Below are 23,096 nucleotides of genomic sequence, written 5' to 3'. Positions count from 1 at the left end.
ATTTGGGTATTGAGATTGTGGAATTTTTTCGTTGTTGTTGAAATTTTGATCTTTATTATTTAAAGTCGATTTTTTGATTGTATATGGATTCAACACCTAAATTTCTTTTGAGACAATCAAAATTCACAACTACAAATTCCTAATAAATTTTACACAAATTAAACTAGAAAATAAACTTAACAAACCTTCCAAAACATGTAACAATTAAACTATAGCTTTAAACGAATCATATGAATAAATAACTATAGTTTAAACGAATCATATGAATAAATAACTTTAAACCTTCCAAAACATGTAACAATTAAACTATAGCTTTAAACGAATCATATGAATAAATAACTTTAAACAAATCATATGAATAAATGTCATTGGTATCGGGGATGTAACTCTACGGGAAATGGGCGAATTGCTGGTTAGGGTGATTTGCCCCTGAAAACAAGAAGATTTTTTTCCTACCTAAAAAATGATGAAAACGAGCACTAAAGTTAGCGGAAACCATCAAAATTAACGAGTGTTTCAGAGTTGAAATCACTAACTGATTGGGTGGCCTACTCAGACAAAGTTATCATAGTCAACCTGGGCAATTTTTATTTATTTTGCAGACTTAAAGCCCAAGTCACTCGTCTATTTCGTGTCATACGCAACAAGTAACTTCACAGCCTACAGGAAAGGAGAGGAACAAGTAATTTCACATCCTACAGAAAAGTAGAGGAGAGGACATAAAATTTGAAATAGACATGAATTGGATTAGACATCATTTGAAATAGACATGGATTTGTTGTTTTATCGTGGGAGGAAGGGCAAGCCAAATGAGAAGCCGCACTCCTCCTTTATTCAGAGGCCATGCACTGTAGAGTCTATTTTTATAAGCGAGCATCATAATTTTATGTGTAGGTGGATAAGTTTATTTGGCTAGATTCTTTCAACTTTAAACACGAAGCAAGGCCTCGCGATCGATCCACAGCAGCGTTACCGCATAGAACCCACTCCACACAAACCCGTTGGAGGGCCGGTCAAGTTAACAAACCCACCGTATTGTCAGGCTTCCCGCTGAACAGAGCATATGTTTTCGGATATGTGTCACTCGACTACAAGGCACACGTCCCAGTGGCATGCGTGCTTTCAAGAGATCTTGTTCTTCATGTCCTCTAAATTAGGAGTAAGGTCTTTTTCTTTCCTTCATTTTTCCTCTTCTGTCCATGTCCATGTCATTGTCGATGTCAGCTTTCCCACTTCCATACACTTTTCGTGGCACCTAAATAAAATATTCCCTTCAAGTCCGAACCTCTGTTATACATATCATCCATCATCATCTTTCGCCTCTCATCACCCAGTAGCTGCAGAGGGAGCGGAGCTTGATCGAATCCATCAAAATTCCGGAAGGTGTGATGATTCTGTAGTTCCAGTTATTGCTCTTCGATGGTGGTTTTTGAAATAAATTAATACGTAGTTATAATAACAACGCCGCAGTCTATTTTGTCGGTTTTATTTGTCTAGGAGTTAAATTTCGTGGCTGTGCGCCTGAATAGTTTTCGCCCGGCTTAACTAGTGTACCTAATTAAATATATCATCTCCATATGATGATTGCAGTCGGGCTCCACTATTGAAAATGGAACCTCTGCCCTGCTGGGGGTTTTGTGTTTTCAGGTGTCGAGTTCAACTGTTGTTAGAAATATCTCGTTATGAATATCATTGTCTATGGGGTGTTTTAGAGATTGGGCCTTTATTATGAAAGGACCAGTTTCCAACTTAGGTTTTAGAATGAACAACTTCACAATTTCTGTTATTCTTCACTTGTCTTTAATTAAGGTGCCTGAATAGCTATCAACTTAGCTTCAATTAAGGTGCATGAATAGGCATCAACTTAGCTCCAATCAAGGTGCATGAATAGGCATCAACTTAGCTCCAATCAAGGTGCCTGAATAGGTATCAAAATTCACTTTTTAAAGCTTTTGTAGAGGGAACACAAAGGGTGGATCAATAGTCTTGTACAGTGCACAAAGGGTGGATCAATAGTCTTGTACAGTGAACACAAAGCAGAGTAATAGGTTTCGACTTGTCAAGCCCTTCTGTATCGACTGTGTTGGATCATTTTCGGAAGGGTGAGATGAACTGAGATGTTCAGAACATAGACCATGATTAAAAGTTCACGTTGAGAGAGTTCATGTGAGGTCTCCGAGTACCACTGAAGCACAGGGAGAATGTGGGTGGACATCCCAGGTCACAGTGAAAATATGGTTGCATGGTAAATATGGAGTTGAGAATGTGGGTGTCTATTTAAATTTATAGTTATGTTTTAGTACGAGCTTGCCTATTAAATTTGAGTAAAATCAAAATTTAAGGGGTGGAAGTCGTTCATTACATAGGGGAGGCTCTGATTATTAAAGTTGTAATTATTGGCGTTGGGAGTATACTCAAAATCATTTGTAAGGCCTGTATTGTTGATAGAGTCTAGCCCAGTACAGTACATATGGTATAAAGGTGTACGCTTTTCACTATAGCTGAAGCTGCCGCTTCCCTTATAAGCTGCCATCATACTTTAATGTTATTTATTTGTTAGATATTAGAAAGTAGTCGATGGTGATCCTTTTCCTTTCCTTCTGTTCAAAGTGCAATCGCTCTTGTGGTTTTCTATGGTTGAATCGTTTTGTTGTTTGCCCATTTTACTGACTAAATTTTCGCTGTAACGATTTTATTCTTGAGATCTTTACAAATATAGTTCTACGGATTTAAAAAGCAGTACTGAATAGAGATTATTTGTTGTCATTGTAACCGTCGGCTTGTCCTACTCATGTGAATAGTTAAGAGAGTTGTTTGTTTGGAGTTCGCAGATTGTTTTCGGTATTTAGAAGAGGGCTTCCAATCTGAGAACTTATTTGAATTTCTTAATTGGGAATTGAAGGTAGGGTGGAACAACCTGTGATTGGGGAATGGGGGTTGATATATTATATACTTACTAAAGTACTAAAACTGAAAATAAATGTTTTATATTTTAACTGATGCTGCTTGCAATCGGCTTGCTCTTGCAAGTGTGCCCAGCCCATTAGAGGGTGGTTCCATGTAGCCGGCCTAGGAAACCGAAAAACAGATTTCACATTCTCGTACTGCGGTGAAGCTGGGGGGCTCCGCATGCCACCATCGTCATTACCACGACCCCATTGATTTTAGTTGAATTGTTCAATGAATAAAATGATTATTGGGCTCTCGATTGTGGCTACTCTAATAACATTGCATATTTCCTGTTTAGCCTATCAAATATTAGTATTTACAATTAAGTTTTTTGTTAGGAAATTTTCAATGTGAATACTAGGCCACCATCCGGCAAAGTATTGAACAGTTCCAATCCTTATTTCGTTATTCAAGCTTTAGTAGAGAAGGGACACATGTAAATTTCGAATGCAAAGACTGATTTTAAGGCTGAAATCGTTGTAAAATAAGTCAATATATAGCTGGAGCTAGAAACAAAGCTTTCGAAATTTTTTATGTTACAAGAGCAATAAAGTGTTAATACAAGTAACGGAAGGGAACCATGTGCTTGCTTGGTGATTTTCATGAAACACTAGTTACGCATAGATCTGCTTTGCATGTTAAGAGAGAGGTTTTAGGCGGTTTTTCAAAGTCAAATATCTCTAGAAATAGCCAATGGGTTGTGGTTCACTTGTGAGGTTGGTGGAGGAATAAGGGAACATGCTAATCTTGTACCAAACATAACCTCTTCTCCAGTGCATTGCCCTCAGATCTGCAGGAATTTTCCCAGATTTTTGAAGTGCAGGTTCGATCATAGTAGTTGCAATGTTGAAGTGCCCAGATGGAAATGGAAGCCAGGGAATCTATCTGCAATGTCAAAATTTACAAAAGACAACTTCTTATTTTCAAAATTGGAAAATGTCTGTCAGATCCCATCAAGTTTCTGGACTGAAAGTGTGGTTTGCTATAAAATTATTGCATAGTCTAACTAATAGACAAAATGGCCTTTTTTTGGACATATTTTTCTAGTCAATTTTGGCCAAAATCTGGTAGAAATTTTTGAGAATCATAAGTTTAAGTTGTTTAATTTGCAAAGTTCGAGTGCCTCAAGGGATTTTCAGTGTGCTGAATCCATTTATACATTCAAAAGTGCATTTTAAAGAAGAAGAAATCACTATCTCGCTAGAAATTGTATTGGCGGATTCCGACCAAAAAAACCCTTTCGTCTATTAGTTATACTACACATAAAGCCCTCCAACAGGCTTCCTATTAAAGGATTGAGCCTGGATGTAACTTGTCAGTGAATTTTGGCAGAATAAATCCCCTTCAAATCCATAACTTATCCTAAAGGGGGTGATATGGGGGTGACTTTTTTTCAAGTTAAGCATAAGAACAAGCTTTACATTTTCCTGTCATCTTTATTTTCACACTTACATGGACGTGGCAACAAGATTAAGATTATTTTCCTGCTTAGTGAAATAGTAATTGAATTAATATTATCAACGAAAATTAGTTGTTAATGTGAGAAATCTTATAATTATAACTCATATTTGCACCTGCAGATAATCAAGGACAGACAGGACAGATTAGAGTCAAATACTAGTTGACATTATTCAAATTCAGTTTGTTTACGGTGCAGTTGACAAAGATACTTGTACATGATGGTGCCCAAGAGTTCTTCCCCAATATTTTTGAAGGTTTCATCAAAAGGATTATCTTGGATTGACCTCATGTACCAAAAAATTGAGGCAATTTGTGAGGAAGTGGACAAAGATCATACCCTTTTAATGCAGGTAAGAAAACTATTAGGCCCTATGAATCCACGTATTCATGTTTGGTTTTGCACCTAATAAATGTCCTGGAATATGTATGCAATGACTGGTTTCTGCTTCATAATGGCATTTCTGTTGTACATTTTTTGTTTCTAAGAATGAAAGTATCAGGGATTTCATTTCCATTATTGTTTCATCTACTAGACACAACCATTTTTTTTCCTACCCTCTGCCTTACATAAGGAGAAGTTGCAATCTAGTTGAGTTAGGTGATTTAAGTGTGATCCTCTTTATTTGAGTTTGACATGACAAGGTAATCAGCATTATGTGGCCATCATAACATTTTTCAAATAAAAGAAATTCCTTAATGAAGAATGTTTTGGGTTTTCAGGAAACAACTAAGTACGTTGAAAATCAGATGAGTGCAGTTGGCACAAATGTGCAGAAATTCTTTGCTGATTTTATGGAAGATATTCTTCCACCAGCTCCTGAAGTAGACATCAAGTGCTTATCTTTGAAAAGGTCTGTTGATTCCACAGAAGATTGCAACTTGTTGGAACAGTCAGAGCCAGATAAAGAAAGCATTCAGACAGAAAATTCTCAATATCCAGAGCCAACACTTCTTCATCACGAAGCAGTCTTTGAAACGACAGCTTCAGGTACTACAGATACTGCAACACAGCTAGGTAGTCAATGTCCTCAGGAAGAAAACATTTCTGTACAATTAACATCACAAAACCCAACTGAGAAGAAGACGATGGATTGTGATATTGAGGTTGACCCCTCTGGAGATCAATTTGAAGATAAAGGGACTTTGCAGGAAAATCTTTGTGTACATGAAAATGCAGAGCATTTGGTATGGCAGGCTAATCCTTTAGTTAGATCTGAAAGCATGCTGCTGGCTGATAGAACTGGTAATATTCATATCTCCTTTTTATTTGAGACACCTGTGGCATCTGAAACTGGAAATAAGAAAAAAAGTCCGTTATTATAAAACTGGTCAAACTCGTCTGAGTTGGTCTGAGACCCCACTGTGGTGCATTTTATAGGAAAAAGTCAAATTTTTGAGGGATGGATCTGGAATTATGAAGTTTTTATCATTCAGAGTGAGGTTGAATTTCTGTTTGAAGCCCCCTTTAGCACTGAAACAAGCCATAATAGGCAGCTAACTCTAACTGGAGTGTTACTGTGTCTCATAGTTTTAAACTTTTAAAAACTGGAATCAGCTTTCAAACCGGTCGCCTATCTAACCGTGATTTAAATCGGAACCAGATTAAACCGGATCGAACCGGATTCAATAAATCGGAATTGGAAAACATACATAAATTAATTAAATTTAATGAAAAAGATATTTATAAGATTACAAACCATGATTCCAAACCATTAGAGTCAGACTATGAAAAGTCTTCTCATATATATACCATGTAAGGGTGCATATATCAAAATGGCGCCAAGAGCAATACATATCAATGATATCATTGATAAAATACATAACCAATGAGGCTCTAAATGGTCTCTAGAGTCAAAAAACAATACTACAATGAGGCTCTAAATGGCATCTTATGTCCAAAAACAATGCTACAACTCAAGCTACTAGGCCACTAGCCTACTACAAATCACTGATCGACATGATCACTCATCAAACTCATCACCACTACTACACATGGGATCATCACCAGGAGCTACATAAACATCATCTAGCTTAGAGTTTGAGGACTCCTCAAACTCCTCTCCAGCCTCAATAGCAGTACTAGTAGTAGCATGAGCAACAACACTAGGCCTAGCAGAACTAGAAGCAAGAGTTCGCCGAGTCACCATGTGCCATGCTTGGTCTTGTTGGTTGACTTCCTTCAACTTTTCGTTTAACTACCAGATCTGCATTCGGAATCCGGATCAACACCCCCAACTCCACTAGACAGCTCCAAACTAGCTCGAAGATGACAAAGAACCTCCAAACTTGTTGTTGTTGCTCCAAAACTCAATGTTGGTGCAGAACTGTCCAAGCTCTCATATGCACACAAACATTAGAAATCAAATGTGTGAGGCAAATAGGATCTTAGGCATTCTTTTATAAGCTTAGGGGGCCATATTTAGAAGGGAACCTACTGAGGTTTGCTAAAAACCACCTGGGAGTTCCATCAACATGCCCAACCACGTGGCTTCCTAACTGGCTGTTTTTTTACAAAAATCGTCGGTCAGGTACCAAATCGGCTGAACCGGCCGGTTTCGTACCAAAACTGTCCGATTTGGTAACCAATCTGTCCTGACAAACCAACCAATCGGATTTGTTAGGTCAGTTTGATATCTCAGGGAGCTAACCGGCCGGTTTGACCAATTTTCAGTTCAACCGGACCGGTTTTTAAAACTAGGCTGTGTCTTAGTGGCTGCAACATCTAGATGGATGATAGCAAAATTCCAATAATACTCATAAAACTGCTACCAGTGACATATCTCAGTGCTGATTGTAACATGGAATGTTGCTGGTGATTAGGTGTTATTTCCACTCATTTGCAAATGGAAGTTCATCTTAGTGATATCAGTTGTATCTCTGTCTGGTCGCGATTTCTTTTGACTGTCCCATTATCACAGTTTTTTGCAATACAACTTCCTCTTACACAAGAAACTGCCACAATATGCTTCCCAGTGGATATCCTTTTGGAAAGCACACCCTAGCATATAATAAAACTTGCTAAATATTATATGAGGTCAAATTTGGAAGGGTTATCAAGGATAGAAGCAGTGTTTTAAACTCGGATATGGATACATTTTGTTTGTGATATGTATTGCAATTTGCACCTGGTGCCATTTTGATATATTCACCCTTACATGGTATATCTATGAGTAGACTTGACATATTTTGTCGCTAAAGGCTTTTAATCTTCAAAATATATTTTTTCATTAAAATTAAATATTTTATATTTTATGTAAATCGAGTCATTAAATTCAAACCAGTCCAAATCATGGTCATGGCCAAGTCCGAATCTGAGTTGATCCTTGACCGTTTCTGAGGCCAAGTCTGAGTTTTAAAACATTGCTCTTATTATTGTGTTTTTCTTAGTTCTCCTTTGGTTTACCTTGTACAGGGGGCAGAAGTTGGCCCCAGACCTCTATTTGCGCCACAAAAAATGCTGAAACTTGAATGTTGCCAAATTCTGGAATCTGTGGCAGCTAGTTTCAGAATCCCTTTCAAGCAAAATTATGGTTGTTAAAATCCTATTTCAGAGAAGAATAAACCTATACATTTAGTTCCTTGAAAACCATTTCTGATATTTCAAAATATTCAACAAAGCAGGGCCCTTGGGACATTTTCAACTTAGAAGGAGATGTCCTTGCAGGTGAAATGAATGTGAAGATGGATACTATTGGACATGGGAACCAAAAGGTACCTCTGGATTTAGTCGAGACTGTGAGGAGCCCAAGGTCCAAGTCTAATGTTTTAAACTTTTAAGAATAGACAATGAAAAGTCGGTGAAAGTCCAGGAGAAGCATAACCAAATCAATTTTAAGATTCTTCTAAGTTTGATATAAATATAGAGACAGCCGCAAGTAAGTCATATTCCAATCATGTAGATGGGAACAGAAGTAGCTCAAGAACGGATTCTTGTTGAAGATCTCATGGGTCAAGGAGGTCATCCTTTAATGATGCATATCAACTGTCACCATCGGAATCATCTTATGCATCTGTGGAACCATTTGAGCAAACTACAATCCTTAGAAAGCAGAACAAATGAAAGAGATACCACTGAGACAATTTACGTGTTTTGCAAGGGTTAGTCACTTACTTTTGATGGCAAAATCAAATATGGCCAAGAGGTTAATTCATGGATGTTGGGGATGAGAAAGTATTTTGAGCTCCATGATTATTTTGGAAACATGAAGGCTATAGTTGCAACATATAATATGACTGGAAAAGTATCTTTATAGTGGGAGCAATTGCATGTATGTGAAGAGGATTAATGGCAAAAATATGGTATAGAAACTTTTCAAAAAGTAACGCAAACAGAAATATCTTTTAGTTCACTACTATGAGAAGTAAGTCAATGAATTTGATGAGTATGGCCAAATGTCCGTTAATGAATATGAAAAAAGTACATGAAACTTTTGAAGTACGTAAAATACATCAACTGTGAAAAGCTGAAAATAAATTGCTTTCCGAGTGGATTTTTGCATCCATACAACAACTAAATTGAGATTATGAAGTCTCAAACTCTTGAGGAAGCAGTTTGAAAGGCTAAAGACTGTGAACAACAAACTAAGAGCATGATTTCCAAAAGACTCGGAAGGACAGAAGGAAAGAAAGGAAAGATAGAATAAAAAAGTATTTAAGTCACACTTCCTTAGAAATCAGAAAAATTCTTTCAAGTGTATTCAAAGTAGAACGCAACCAAGATGCTATGCTTGTGGAGAAGAGTTTTGTTGATGCAGTGTTCTCCATAAAGGAAAGACAAAACAGAAGTTGTCAATAATATCCAAGGGGCTACCACTGTGAATGAAGTGGCACCTACAATACCTAAAATTTATGGTGCATTAGAAGATCGTCAAGCAATTCCTCAATCTACCATGGTTGAGGTTCTAGAGTAAGCACAACAAGCCATATCTAAGTTGAGTTAGCCACCAAAGCAAAGAGGAAAGTGAACAAGATGGTAGAGAGATGCCCAGTAGAGCTACCATATCTACCATATCTAAGTTCAATTAGCCACCAAAACAAAGAGGAAAGTGAATCTTGACTAAAGATTGACTAAAGAAGCGATTAAAAAGATTTAAGCGTGTTTGACTATAGAGAAATGAAAATATCAATACCACACAATTTTCTTTTTAGATTTTACTTTTAACACAAAAAAAAGGATACCAAGAAGGAACTTTAGATTAACAATTTAATTATTCCTTAGGCAATTTTTACTGTGCTAAGCTTATGAAGCTAATTTAATGTGGAGAATGATCAATTAATTTTTTAATGTGACAAAAGTAAAGAAATCAAAAGGCTTTAATAAGTCAATTTTTTAATGGGCTAAAGGCCACATAAAAATTTAAATTTTTTAATGTGAAAGCCCAAAGTCTTCTTTTGATTTAATTTTCTAGAAAAATCAAAGTCACATTAATAAAAAATGGAAAATGATTTTTTTTATAAAATTGTTTGTTTTTAAAAAATAAATCAAAACACAAATAAAACCAAAGTCATATGAGAAAATTAAAATCAAAACAAAAATTAAAGTGAAAGCAACCTAAGAAATGAAATCAAAATCAAAATTAAAAATTAATATAAAAAATTAAAATTTTTGAGATTTCTTTTGTGTTTAAATAAAAATCAAAACAAAAAAAATGAAATGTTAACAAAACAAATCGAAAAAAGAAACTGAATAAAAAAATCGAATTTGTATGAAAAAGAACTAACCCTAACGAAATATGAAAACATAAAAAAGCAAACCAGAAAGGAAATCGAATTTGTTTTATTTGGAGGTTAGGACAACAGTGAAGGGAATGGACTGTGGGAGAGCTACAAGGAACGATGGAAAATAGACTTCGCAGGTTGATGAAGAGAGGGAGCCGCGGGAGGAGCTTGGACAACGATGAGGAAGAGAGTTCGCAGGTCAACAATGAGAGGGAGCCGCAGAGAAGGGTTGTTTAGGTGGAAAATGCTGCAGGCAACGCAAAAAAGAGGGGTAAGGGAGTTGCGTGGATGTGAAGTATGCCGCGCAGGAGGAAAGCCAACGCTAGGGGAAGAAGGGCAAGAAAAACGCAGAGGGAGATGATGGTTGGAGTAAAGGGTTTTTAAAAAAAAATTTGAAATTTTCTGCACAAAAAGGATAAAAACAACCCAGGTAGTAGTCCGAGGCAGCCAACGGTAGCCTCAGAAAACCCAAAATAGACCTAGAAAAAAAACGAATTTCACACCAATATATTTTATGTTTCAGATTTGGCTTTGAAACCCTTGTAAACTTTTCAGATTTTAAAATTTTAAAACCCTTGGACTGCAAAAAAGTTGAATAATATCCCTGCAAAGTGATATTGAGGCCAGATCTTCCCCTCCAAGGCCTAGATCCGGGTTTAAATAAAATTTCTCCTTCAGATCTGTACCTGTAATGACAAAAACAAAACACCCAGAAACAATATATACAATGATGAAATTAGAAAAATAGCCAAAAAACCAGTTAAATTACAATAATTACAAGTTGAAAGCTTTAAGTAGCCAGATCTATTATTATGCTGCACATAAATTAAAAGATTTTTAAAATTTTAAAGGAGGTGCTAACTCGAAACCCTCGTGCATCACCAACAAAAATCTTATGATAAGCCCAGAATTAATTTAGTTGGGTTCTTCAGAAAATACGGACCGAGGGTTGTCTGGTCCAACTGAAAACTTCCCCTAACGCCCGATGATCTAAATCAAAATTTCCCTGCAAAACTCAATCCAGCCATAAAAAATAGCGCGAGAAAATAATAATAAAATTTAGACAAATAGAAATACCTGTTATTACGTTCAAAATTTAGATTATTATTCAAACCCCAATGACTGAGCAAGATACTTGTACTTAAACCACTCTTCAGAAGCTTTCATCAACGGCTTTAGAAAAAATTATGCATGAAAACAACACATTTTACAGTATTCCCATGAAGAGTAACACCAGCAGAATTTAACCCCAAAGTCTTTCTTTATTATCCAGAAAAAGATTACACGAGCTTTTTGCTAAGCACACAAGCTTTCATCAATGGCTTTAGAAAAAATTATGCATGAAAACAACACATCTTACAGTATTCTCATGAAGAGTAACACCAGCAGAATTTAACCCCAAAGTCTTTCTTTATTATCCAGAAAAAGATTACACGAGCTTTTTGCTAAGCACATGACTCAGAGATTGGATAAATTGATTGAAAAATGACCTCCTATTTAAAGATAAATCCTCCAACGGGTGGTTCGAGTGATCCTTGTCAAAGTAATCTCGATCGTTGATGAAGATCAAAATTTCTTTTAATCTCATCCGTCAAAATATTTTATTTTTGAGGAAAATCGAAATTTTCATTTAAATGCATTTTAATTAACTCAAAAATTAAATTTTTGAGTTAATTTCCTCAAAAATTAAATTTTTGAGTTAATTTCCTCAAAATTTTGACTTTGACTTAACCCCTAGGGATCAAAGGTTTAAAATTTATCAAAATAATTAATTTACTTTAGTCCCGGGACCTTTTAAAATTTAATTTTTGAGGACCGACGAATTTTGCCTTTGGAGAATTTAAATTTACCTAGGACCTAGAATTAATTACATTTCTGGCTTAGGATTTTAATTAATTTTTGGCCAGAAAATTTAATTAATTAACCTTTGAGGGGATAGATTATTTTTCCAACCCTCGAGACACTTTACATCATGATTTTCATATTTTTACATCATAAGGGGGAAAACCCATTTGTAATAGACCCTCACAATTACCCACTTCTACGATATAGATATAATCCAGTAGACCAAGTAATCTGTAATAAAATAATATAACCAAATTGTTAGGATTATTCCCAAATTATTTTTACATAAACTTGATCTAGAACACTAGGACTTGCCTATGATCCTAGCGACAAAATCCATTCCAGCTTTGGGGTAAGACTGGAGGGGAAAACTCTACCTACCATCTGAGAATGGATCGGTGAGACAAAAAACCTCCCAGAATGGAAATCGTCACTAGAAAGGTAGGTTTACCTAGGTCTTTACATACATGACACGGTTCTGCTGAGATTATTTACATCATATACATGTAGAATGGGTTTACATTATAACATGATGATCAGCCTGATGATGATAACTGGACGGCACAGACACATCGATTAAGCGATATCCCTTTTGAAAAAAAGGGGGTGTACTGCTATGGGGTCGTTGACACAGAGTGGTCAACAATACCAACTATCTTTATGTGCCTTCTGTGTTGGAGATAATTGTCACATCTAGAAGTTGGGACTCAGCCTAATAATAAATGCTAGCTAATAATTGATGTTACAAAGGGGCATTTATTGTTGTCATTAATGTAGTTGTTAATAGTTAGGTGTTTGGGAGTTACATAATTTACTCCTTTCTCATACTATGTAATAAGACACTGCACCATTTAATGAATGAATTATTCCTCTCTTTCTCATTTATGTGTATTCTTGTCTGTGTATCTGTGTGTAAAATCATACTTTATCTAAGTCAGGTTGAAGAGAAGGGAAGAAGCAGGTGAAGGTGCCAAGGGATTTCTTTGATCAGAGAAGGCATCGAAGGATTGCCCACACACAAGTGAATAGATGATAAATATATTATTATTATTATAGAATTCTAGAATATAAATTAGTGATAGCCAAAACTTGTGACATGTGTATACAATTTATGATTGTGACCTATCATAAGGATTATAACAGCTAGAAGAAATCAGAATCAAGTGGGGTTTCATGAGAATAAGGTTACGTTGTTCATGGTAGAATTGTAAATGGTGAATTGAGCTGCTATAGGAGTTTATGGATGCGGCAAATTGGAATTATAAAAGAATTGAGATTGTGTGAATAGAAGTCGACTGTTAAGAAATTAGATGAACCCTTGTCCCATGCAATTTTCCATCTGATATCTAACTGTTGTTTGATATATATCTATGAGGATAAAGCACAGGGATAAGAGTGTCTGCAAAGAAGTGTTGAGTGTCGTGTGGTGTAGGGTTCCTAAAAAGAGTTGTGTGAGTTGTCATCCAAAAAATGGGGAACATGAATGGGGACAACAATATGGGGACAATGCTATGAAGGTCAATGGTTAGAAAATTAAAATTTGTTAGGGTTGTTTTTTTTCCATCAAGGGAGTTGTGAAATTGAGCTGATGAATAGGAATCGGTCCGTCAAACAGGAGGGGCCACCGTTGTGGAGGTTACAAATTATTTGAACCTGTTAGCACATGGGGTAGAGGAGGATTGAGTCAATTTGAAGAAAAAATAGTTTGGAAAATGATACTAATAAGTTTTATGATTGCTTGTATTGACCAGTGAAAGATGACCCGCATAAGATCCGCGAGTACCTGCGGGTCTACACGGGTCTTATACTGGGTCGGGTCACCCGCATAGAACACGCGGATAAGACTCGGATCCGGTGGGTTCAACATTAAACTCGACTACTCGTATACAACTCGCGGGTAGCCTATTAGACCCTCATCGGACCCGTATAGGACCCGTTGAGCCTCAAAAGGCACAAATTCTTCAGAATTTTGATTTTTAATTTTTTTTTTTGACTTTTTTGGAAATGAGGTGGAGGGAAAGGGAAATTGGAGGGAAAAAATGCTTTATAAGCACCTCTCTCCCTTCCATTTCTCATTCACTTGTCATTTGAGTGTTTGGCTAATTTTATGAGTGTTGAGCAATGAAGCTAAAGGAGGCTGAAGGAGCTCTTGGAGGAGGCTAAAGGAGGCTGAAGGAGGCTTCATCGGATTAGACTTAGCTTCAGGTAGGCTTCATGAACCTTGTTTGAATGTTTTCCATGTATTCAATTTTGTTTTGTTTTTTTTTGTTTTTTTTGTTTTTTGTTTTTTTGTTTTTGTTTTTGTTTTTTGTTTTTTGTTTTTGTTTTTTTTTTATGTTTGCAAATTTTTAATATATATATATATATATATATATATATTTTTTTTTAATGTTTGGGGCTGGCTGTGGTTGAGTTTCTTAGCCACACAACGACCCTGTGAGGCTAAGAAACTCAGCCACAGGGCCAAAAAAATTTGCGAATTAAAAACAAATTTCAAAACCAAAAAAAAAAATTAAAAACCATTTTTTTCTTCTAGATTTCACCATGCCACCAAAGGGTTCTAAACAGTCTCGTGATTTGGCATGGGCACATGGTCAACGAATCATTGCCAGTAATGACCACCATATCAAGTGCAATTATTGCAATGCCACAATGCATGCAACTATAAACAGGCTGAAATACCACCTAGCCAAAATTCCTGGGAATGGTGTGGCATGTTGTCAAAGTTTCCCTAGTGAAGTCACTACTGAAATGACAACTGCTTTGGAATCCATTAAAGAAGGAAATTCTAAGAGGGCAAGAAGGAAGGATGAGATTGTTGGGATAGGTAGATCTTCATCTAAGAGTGAAACACAATTTCAAAGTCCAAGTATTGGTAACTCCTCTTCAAGTGTTGTGGAAAACAAGAGTATAACCTCTTCTTTCGTCAGTCCTTGTACAACTCTAGGATCTCAACCAACCTTGGAGAGTTTTAATGAAAAGAAGAGAAAGGAGGCATATATGACAGTGAGGAGGTTTTGGTGCCATAACAGTCTTTTATTCAACTATGCAAAGTCTTATTTTTATCAACCCATGGTGGATGCCATTGCGAGTGTTGGCCTTGGATACAAAGCCCCATCATATAATGCACTTAGGGGGAAAGAGCTAGATGAGGAGCTTGAGTGTGTCAAGGAACAATTTGAAACCATTAAAAGCTCATGGAAATTTACAGGTTGTACAATTATGTTTGATGGGTGGACAAATTAAAGGGGTAGAACAATAATAAATTTTGTTGTAGCTTGCCCTAACGGAATCATGTTCCTAAAATCCATTGATGCATCTGCAAATGTAAAAGATGCACATTTGATTTTTTTCATTGTTGGCTGATGTGGTGGAGGAAGTTGGCGTTGCGAATGTTGTCCAAGTAATCATGGACAATGCAACAAATTATGTGGCAGCTGGAAGGTTGCTTTGTGCCAAATATCCCACCATTTTTTGGACTCCATGCGTTGCCCATTGCATAAACTTGATGCTATAGGACATTGGGAAGTTGGAGTGGGTGCAAGATGTTGTGCAAGAATGCAAGCAAATTACCAAGCATATTTATAATCATGTTTGGGTTTTGAACCTTATGAGGGAATTCACACAGGGTGAGCTTAGTCGCCCAACTGTCACATGGTTTGCTATAAACTTTCTTTCCCTCCAAAGCCTTTTGTATGAGTACCAAGCTTTGAGAAGAATGTTTTGTAGCCAACAATGGGTATTTTGGAAAGATAGCACAAAACCGCATTGTCTGTGAAATCATCTGTCTTTTGTGATAGTTTGTGGGACAAAGTCACTGAGATTGTCAACTTCACTGAGCCCCTTGTGAAAGTCTTGAGATTGATGGATGGAGAGAAACCTGCAATGGGATATCTTTATGAGGGCATCGACACGGCCAAAGAGGCCATCAAGACTTTCTATAAGGGAAATGAATCTAAATATCTCCCTATATGGCAAATTATTGATTCTAGGTGGGATAAGCAACTACATTCACCATGGCGCGCAGCAGGAGCATATCTCAATCCGAGCTTATGCTATAATGGGGGGTCTAGCATTCGAAGAGGTCCCGAGGTGATGAGAGGTGTCATGATATGCATTGAGAAGATGTTCCCGGATCAAGATATTTAGGACAAAATCAACATACAACGAGATATGTACAAGGAATCATCTGGCATGTTTGGATTAAGCTCAAGCCAACGTCTCAAGGATAAGAAAATGCCTTGTAAGTGCAAATTGTTAGAACTTAGCTTGTAATTTTGCTAGTTCTCTTTTATATGTTTGGCATTGCAAACTGATAACCTTTGTTGTTTTTCTACAGCTCATTGGTGGATAGATTGTGGCGTTGAGTCACCACAATTACAAGAATTCGCCATCAGAGTTCTGAGTCAAACCTACAGTGCTTCTTCTTGTGAGCGTAATTGATCAGTGTTTGAGCACATCCAGAGCAAAAAGAGAAATAGGTTGGAGCATGAGAGGTTGGAGAAGTTGGTTTTCATCTACTACAACCTTCAAATGCTCACAAAACATGTGCAACCAAAGGATACAGATCCAATTTTATTGGATACTATTGATTTAGGTCTGATTGGGTTGTGGAGGAGGAGGCCCCTGATTTGAGTTGGCTTGATGAATAGACTGAAGATCTCTCTACTTTGCCATCTCAAATGGAGACTCCAAATGCACCTGCCTCACAATTGCTTCAGCCTTTCGATGTTACCACTAGTTCCACGAGGGCTTATTGTAGGTGTGGTTGTCCATGAGTGATGAGACTCAAGATTGTTATGAGACAATCATTTATCATTTATGACATGTATTTGAATTTTGAACTTGCTGACATTTTTTATTTTAAGTATGGAATCATGAGTCCTTTTCTTATTTAGTATCTAAATGTTTTGCTTACAAAAATTGAATATGTTATGTGTGCTTTTATAGATATGAGATGATGTTATGAATTATTGCATATATTGTGGTTTTTATAACTTATAAGGATTGGAATTGTCATTAGTTTCTTTTTTGTGCTTAAAATTAACCATATTTTAAGTTTGTTTGTTTTTGTTATTTGTTGTTTCTCTCTCTCCGTATTTTGACGAGTCTTATAAGGGTCGTTCTTGAGTCTTATACGAGTCGACGAGTCAATGCCATGATAAGTCTTATACGAGTACGAGTCATGCAACATTGGTGTTGACATTAATTTTGAAGAAGGATTATGCATTTGTATTCAGAACTACACTCTTTTATGGAGTGATAGTCAAGAACAATGACTTTTTGATTTTCGGGGCATAGTACAAAGATAAAAAAATAAACTTGAGCAGCAAGAAGTTCAAGACTTTGATTTTTAGATTTAGAGTGTGTTTCTATTTGGGACAGCTGTGGGGCTATGAATTGCTAAGCTGTAGCTGTGAATTTCAGATTTATTTGCTGTATTTGTACTACAGAAAGATGACAACTTTAGCCCATATAATGTTGAACGGAAATGAAAAATTTAATGTTCAAGATTTAAAATCATGGAAACAGAAGATGCTTGCCATATTTTAATACAGATGTCTGGGCCAACTTGTATTGGGAAAAGAAGTGCAGATTAAGAGTGATGTAAATGCCCAAGCAGAGGATGATGCTAAGAATTGAGAGGCTATGATAATTATCAATCTCTCCATAACTAATGGGATGCTTCTTGAAGTTCAAGATGGTAATGATGCATGCGTCATGTGGAGGAATCTTTGAAAGATCCATGAAACCTCAAACAAAGTTAGAGCGTTTGTACTAATATGTTCTCAATTCAAATGGAAAGAGTCTGACTCCTTGCAAGACCATTTGTTAAGAGCAAGGTCATTAGAGATCAATTGAAACCAATTCACTGGACAATAGGTGAAGAAGATACAGATTTGACATTCGAGCAAGTTGAGAACTAAGCTCTTGGAGCAGAACATGTAAAAGCAATTTGGTAATAACGGTGGTATTGAGTCTTTTGAGGTGGCACTTGTAGTGAAATTTAAGAGCAAGGGTAGCAAATAGAGGGCAGGAAATGATGTGTATGACTCTTTCCAGTCAGGTAAAACTAGAAAAGAAATTGGATGTTTTTATTGTGGAAAATTAGGACATTTAAGTAGAGTTTGCAGGATGTGATTGTAGGATGAAAGGCACAACCAAGAGAGTTCTTCTGATGCCCAATCTGGAAAGAACTATGTTAATATGGCTGAACACGAGGAGGAAGAGTTCTATGTGTTCATGGCTCAAAACAATGATTCAAAGAGTGATAAGGTTGTTTGGGATGCTAGTTTAGGAGCATCTAGTCATTTTATTAACAGTGTTGATTGGTATGTTGCTTTTGTAGAGGATAAATCTCAGTCTCATTCTGTTGTGTAAGTGTTGACTGGTGGAGAAGAATATAGGGTTAGAGGAACGGAAATGTACAACTTCAGATTGAAGCTGTCTGTTATGTTCCTTGTTTGGAGAAAAATCTACCTTCAATGAGTAGTATAATGGAACATAGCTCCAACTTACATATAAATTTCGACGATAATAGTTTTTTTGTTGGTGATAAGAATGTCAAAAGGATGGTTGCTGTGGGTGTGGAATAATAGGTTCTGTTTTGGTTGATAGAAATTGAGAATGCAAGATTGATTCAACAAGAAAATGGCTGTCATGTCATTGAAAAATCAACCACAATGCTTGGATAAAAGAGTTGTTAGGGAAGATAGAGCTCAAGATATGGAGCCCTAGATGACATTGTTTCTGAAATAAGTTGTAATCAACAAAGAAGGAAAACAGTAGGTAGATTATGCATTTTTGGTTGTAATTCATAAGAAGAAGATCCTTGGGAGGGTCAAGATGAAGTGGTAAGGAGGAAGACCCTTGGGGAGGGCGTAGATGATGGTGCTTCCTCAGAGAAGCAAGCATAAGCAAAATCTTGATATGTTGGACTGTTAAGATGTGGAGGTGGTGAGTTCAATGAACAAGCCAAATTCTATGGCAATGGTGGAAGGTTGACTATTAAGTCAAAATTGGCTCTCATTCCACTGGTGAGTCAATGGTCAAACAATGGTGTGAATTGTACTTCATCAACCTTGCTGCATATAGTTCACTTCTAGCTGTTATTTTGAAGATCTTATCTTGTGGACTAGAATCATCTTGCTTGTCCAAAGCTTTTGTTGTTGTTTTTTTTAATCTTGAACAAGCATGTAAAATGACCATTATGGGAGGGTGATGGAGATAATTGTCATATTTAGAACTTAGGAGTTAGGACTTTAGATTAATAATAAATGCTCATCAATAGAGTGATGTAATAATGGGGCATTTAGTGTAGCCATTAATGCAGTCATCAATATTTAGGTATTTGGGAGTTGCATAATGTATTCCTCTCTTGTACTATGTAATGAGACATTCCATCATCTAATGAATTGATGAGTCCACTCTCTATCATACATGTGTATTCCTGTCCATGTATGTGTGTTAGTTCTCACATCATGAACAATATGCTTTGTAAGGAATTGGATAGAATTGTACATGTCTTCCTTGATGACATTATAAATTTTGAATTGAAGGGGAAGCATGAAGAACACCTCAGTTAGTAGAATGTTAAGTTATGTGATTAGTTAAGCATGTGTGACTTCTTTCAAAAACAAGTTCAATATTTGGGTCACATTATTTCTAAGAAAGGAATATCATCAGATCCAAAGAAGATTGAAGTATTCATGGGATGGTCTGCTTTAAAGAATGTATTAGGCGTGAGATTATTTATGGGATGTGCAAGATACTAAAAGATTCATAGAAGGATGTCTAAAATTGGTTGTTGTACAACATCTCTTTAAAAGAAAGGAGACAAGTTTGAGTGGGTGAAGTGTCATATAGAAAGTTTTCAGGCATTGAAGAAGTTTCCGACCCATTCACATATTATGAAGATAGCAGTTATGAATGAAGTTGTTATGGCTTGTAGGATGCATGCATAGAAGGAATCAATATAATTACATAGATCGATCATGTAGTTTGCTTTGAATCATGAAAGTGGAAATAACATGAATTCAATTACCCTACACGACTTGGAAGTTTGCTGCACTAGTGAATGCCTTAAAAATGTGAAGGCACTACTTGATTGTTAGAGAGTCTGACCTAAGAACAGATTATGCTTGCTTGAAATACAATTTATTCCAACCACATTTGATTGTAAGGCAAAGGAAGTGGTTGTAGTCTCTTTTTGAATACAGTTTTGAAATCAAATACATAAAATGAAAAGAGAGTAAAACTGTTTATGCACTTAGGAGTAAACATTCATAAGTTATTACGACATGTGAATTTGATGCAAGAAATAGGGCACCTAAAGCTCATGTTTTAGATGAATACTATCTTCAAGTGAAAGAGGGATTACAGAAGAGAAAGCAGAGTGGAAAGATGAAACATATCAACTAGTAGATGATGAGCTTCTCATATATAAAGGCCAAATGTGTGTCCTAACTTTATAGAGTTGAGATTACTTATCCTAGGTGAGATACATAATATGCCATAAAGGGTATCGAAGCTTCTTTTTGATTGAGATTCTCAAGGGTTTGTAGTAGTAAATCATTTACTAGAAAGAAAGACCAACGGTTAGAGAGTTTCAATATTTTTTAAGGACAAATTTTCATATTTGTGAATTTGTATAGTAGATCTTAGAGATGGCATCAGCTAGCCTTGGTTTGAGGATAGAGTGGATGGTGCCTCAAATTTCTTATTTTGTTAAGTTAGGGTTACACTCTTGTTGGAAGAGAATGATCTTTAGGACACTGCAAAAAATGTTGTGGTGGAAGCCACATATCCACAAAAGTTTGTAGTTCACAAGAAGAAGAAGTGAAGGCCAAGTGGATGATCATGGACACTATAAAGGATCATTTGATCTCTCATATATTTGAGAAGAAAATTTCAAAGAAGAGGTTCAATCACTTTGTTGGCTGGTTGCCTTCTACTAGAGTGAGAACATATACATGAAGATGACACTGTAGAACAAACTTAGATCCATAGAGATGACTAGATCATATTCAGTTGCCTGTCACTTAATGAAGGTCATGCAAATTTGTGATCAACTTGTAGTAGTTGGGGAGAAGATTGCAGATGCAAAGTTAGTGAACATGGCATTGAATGGATCTGTAGCTTCACGGGAGCCATTTGTCAAAGGTATTTGTGCTCATGGAAATCTTCCTAACTTTTAAAGGTTGTAGAATGATTGTATCCAAGAGGAAACTTGGATGGAGTTAAAGGTCAACATTAAGGGTGATGATAAGAACCTAGCCCTATTTGGTCATAAAAATAAATGTAGAGGTAAAGGACCTAGCAAGGGTAAGGGAAAGAATGAGGATTTAGCCTCATAGTTGGGAAGGAAGGACTTTAGTAAATCCAAGTGCCTCTTTTGTCATAAGCATAGTCGTAATGCATCATAGCCTCTAGATAAGGAGGGTAAATGGGAGCAACGATAGAAGTTGGTAGTAGCCTCTGTAGAAACTCATGTGAATGACTTTGCTGCCAAGTTTGAGAAGGATTTTTTGATGGTATTTTTCCTTTCTACCAACACCGTTCTGAAGAATGCATGGTATATGGACAATGGGGCTTCTAGTAATATGATGTCAGCTTGATAGTTATTTTCTAGTCTAACAGATGAACACTATGGAGTACAAGTTGAGCTTGTTGATGATGCAAAGTAGCTTGTAGCAGGAATTGGTACTATATCCTTCCAACTTGAGTCAAATAACTCTTTAGATTTTGATAGTTTGTTTGTTTAAAGTCTTAGTCAAAAGTTGCTTTTAGTTTTGATTATGGACGATAATGTTAGTTTTTTGTAGCATCGAAAGTGCTCTAGCCTTGAAAATTGGTGGAGAGGCTAAGGCACATGAGTTCTAAAGAACCCAAAAACCATTTGGTGAAATTCCACCCAGATTGTATTTTATTAATATAATAATATTTTTAATGGGGTTCCTAAGTCTAAACTTAGGAAAATTAAAATATTAATGGGTATTAATCAAAACATGGGTGAGAATGATTTAGAAGGCGGATCAAGTGATGTTTTAATCTTAGCCCTTGATTAGAGACTTAATCCCGACCATTGAAGACTCAACAGGAAAACTATAAAATGGAGGCTTGGGGTTCATTTGGAAACACACACGGAGAGAGCGAATTGATCAAGAATTCGATTCCTAGGGTAGGGTTTGTTAAGGATTTCGAATTAAGTGATCATTCTGCAGCAGAGGGGCAGTGAGAATCAGGGAGGACTTTCCGGAGAATACAGATAGATAGGCGGAGAGAGCCAGCAGAGCAGAAAAACTGCTTGTCATGCAGAATCCAGAATCGCTGGGAACTGCCGGAACAATCAGGAAAGCTGACGTAGAGCGCAGAAGCTGGGACTACCGGGAATAGTTGGAACTGCCAGAATAGTTGATGCAAAGGGTAGAAGCCAAAATTGCCGGAACAACCGGGAGAGCTAACGCAGAGGGTAGAGAAGGTGACGCAGGGATGATGTAGAGCCAACGCAAAAATAGTCGGGGTTAGCCAGTCTTGTGCTGGATCAACGAGAATTCTGCCGGGTGAAGTGAGGTAAAACTCACTCAGATTTTCTGCCAGTATTTTCTCTGTAAAGGATTGCTAGATGAGCATCCTAGATTTGTATTCAGATATTTCTCCTGCATAATAATAAACCCTCAGAACTGCTGCACCAGTTTTCCTGCATTGGGTTTTTGCTGGGACTATTTTGTCCAAAAATAAGTGTGTCCTATGTATCTTGTTCTTTGCTCTGTTTTCTGTTTCATGAGATCAAATATTTAATTAGTGTAGGCTGCAAAAGTAATTTGCTTCAGTATTCAGAAGAATAACTTGATGAATGTAATTTAAAAATCAAGTAGGTGAAGCAGATTCAGATTTGCTGCAGTAGGGGTTCTTTCAGAGTGTAGGAATTTTCACAAATAAGGGCTATGTAGTTTAGTTCATTGTTGCAAAGATAACGATTTTATTGTGAAAAATTTGCAAAATCGCGATTTTTTGGCCTTGTCGATGTTCGCTGCTTTTTATTAGGATGAGACATTTGCTCTAGCTGCCAGGTACACTTTCATTAGATTATGTCCTTAGTTTCATTTATGGCATGGTGGATC

At 36.6% G+C, this 23,096-nt stretch overlaps 1 protein-coding gene across 4 annotated transcripts in view; it reads left to right on the top strand.

The window, feature by feature from the left end:
• The first annotated feature begins 694 nt into the window (after positions 1-694).
• The window catches only part of LOC149205274 (uncharacterized), a 50,440-nt gene continuing 28,038 nt past the window's right edge, over positions 695-23,096 (top strand). Inside the window, exons 1-3 of one of the 4 annotated variants that reach the window (XM_089394970.1) lie at positions 695-1,159; positions 4,530-4,760; positions 5,131-5,653. In XM_089394970.1, coding sequence (XP_089251096.1) covers positions 4,626-4,760; positions 5,131-5,653 — 658 coding nt within the window. In that variant the 5' untranslated portion in view covers positions 695-1,159; positions 4,530-4,625. The other 3 variants (XM_089394969.1, XM_089394971.1, XM_089394968.1) reach the window with 3 other exon arrangements.

This window comes from Pinus tabuliformis, chromosome 1_2, assembly GCF_031772625.1.
Source record: "Pinus tabuliformis cultivar Carrire ecotype Pingquan chromosome 1_2, CPIR1, whole genome shotgun sequence".
Lineage (NCBI taxonomy): Eukaryota > Viridiplantae > Streptophyta > Pinopsida > Pinales > Pinaceae > Pinus > Pinus tabuliformis.
This window is presented reverse-complemented; position numbering and strand designations above follow the sequence as displayed.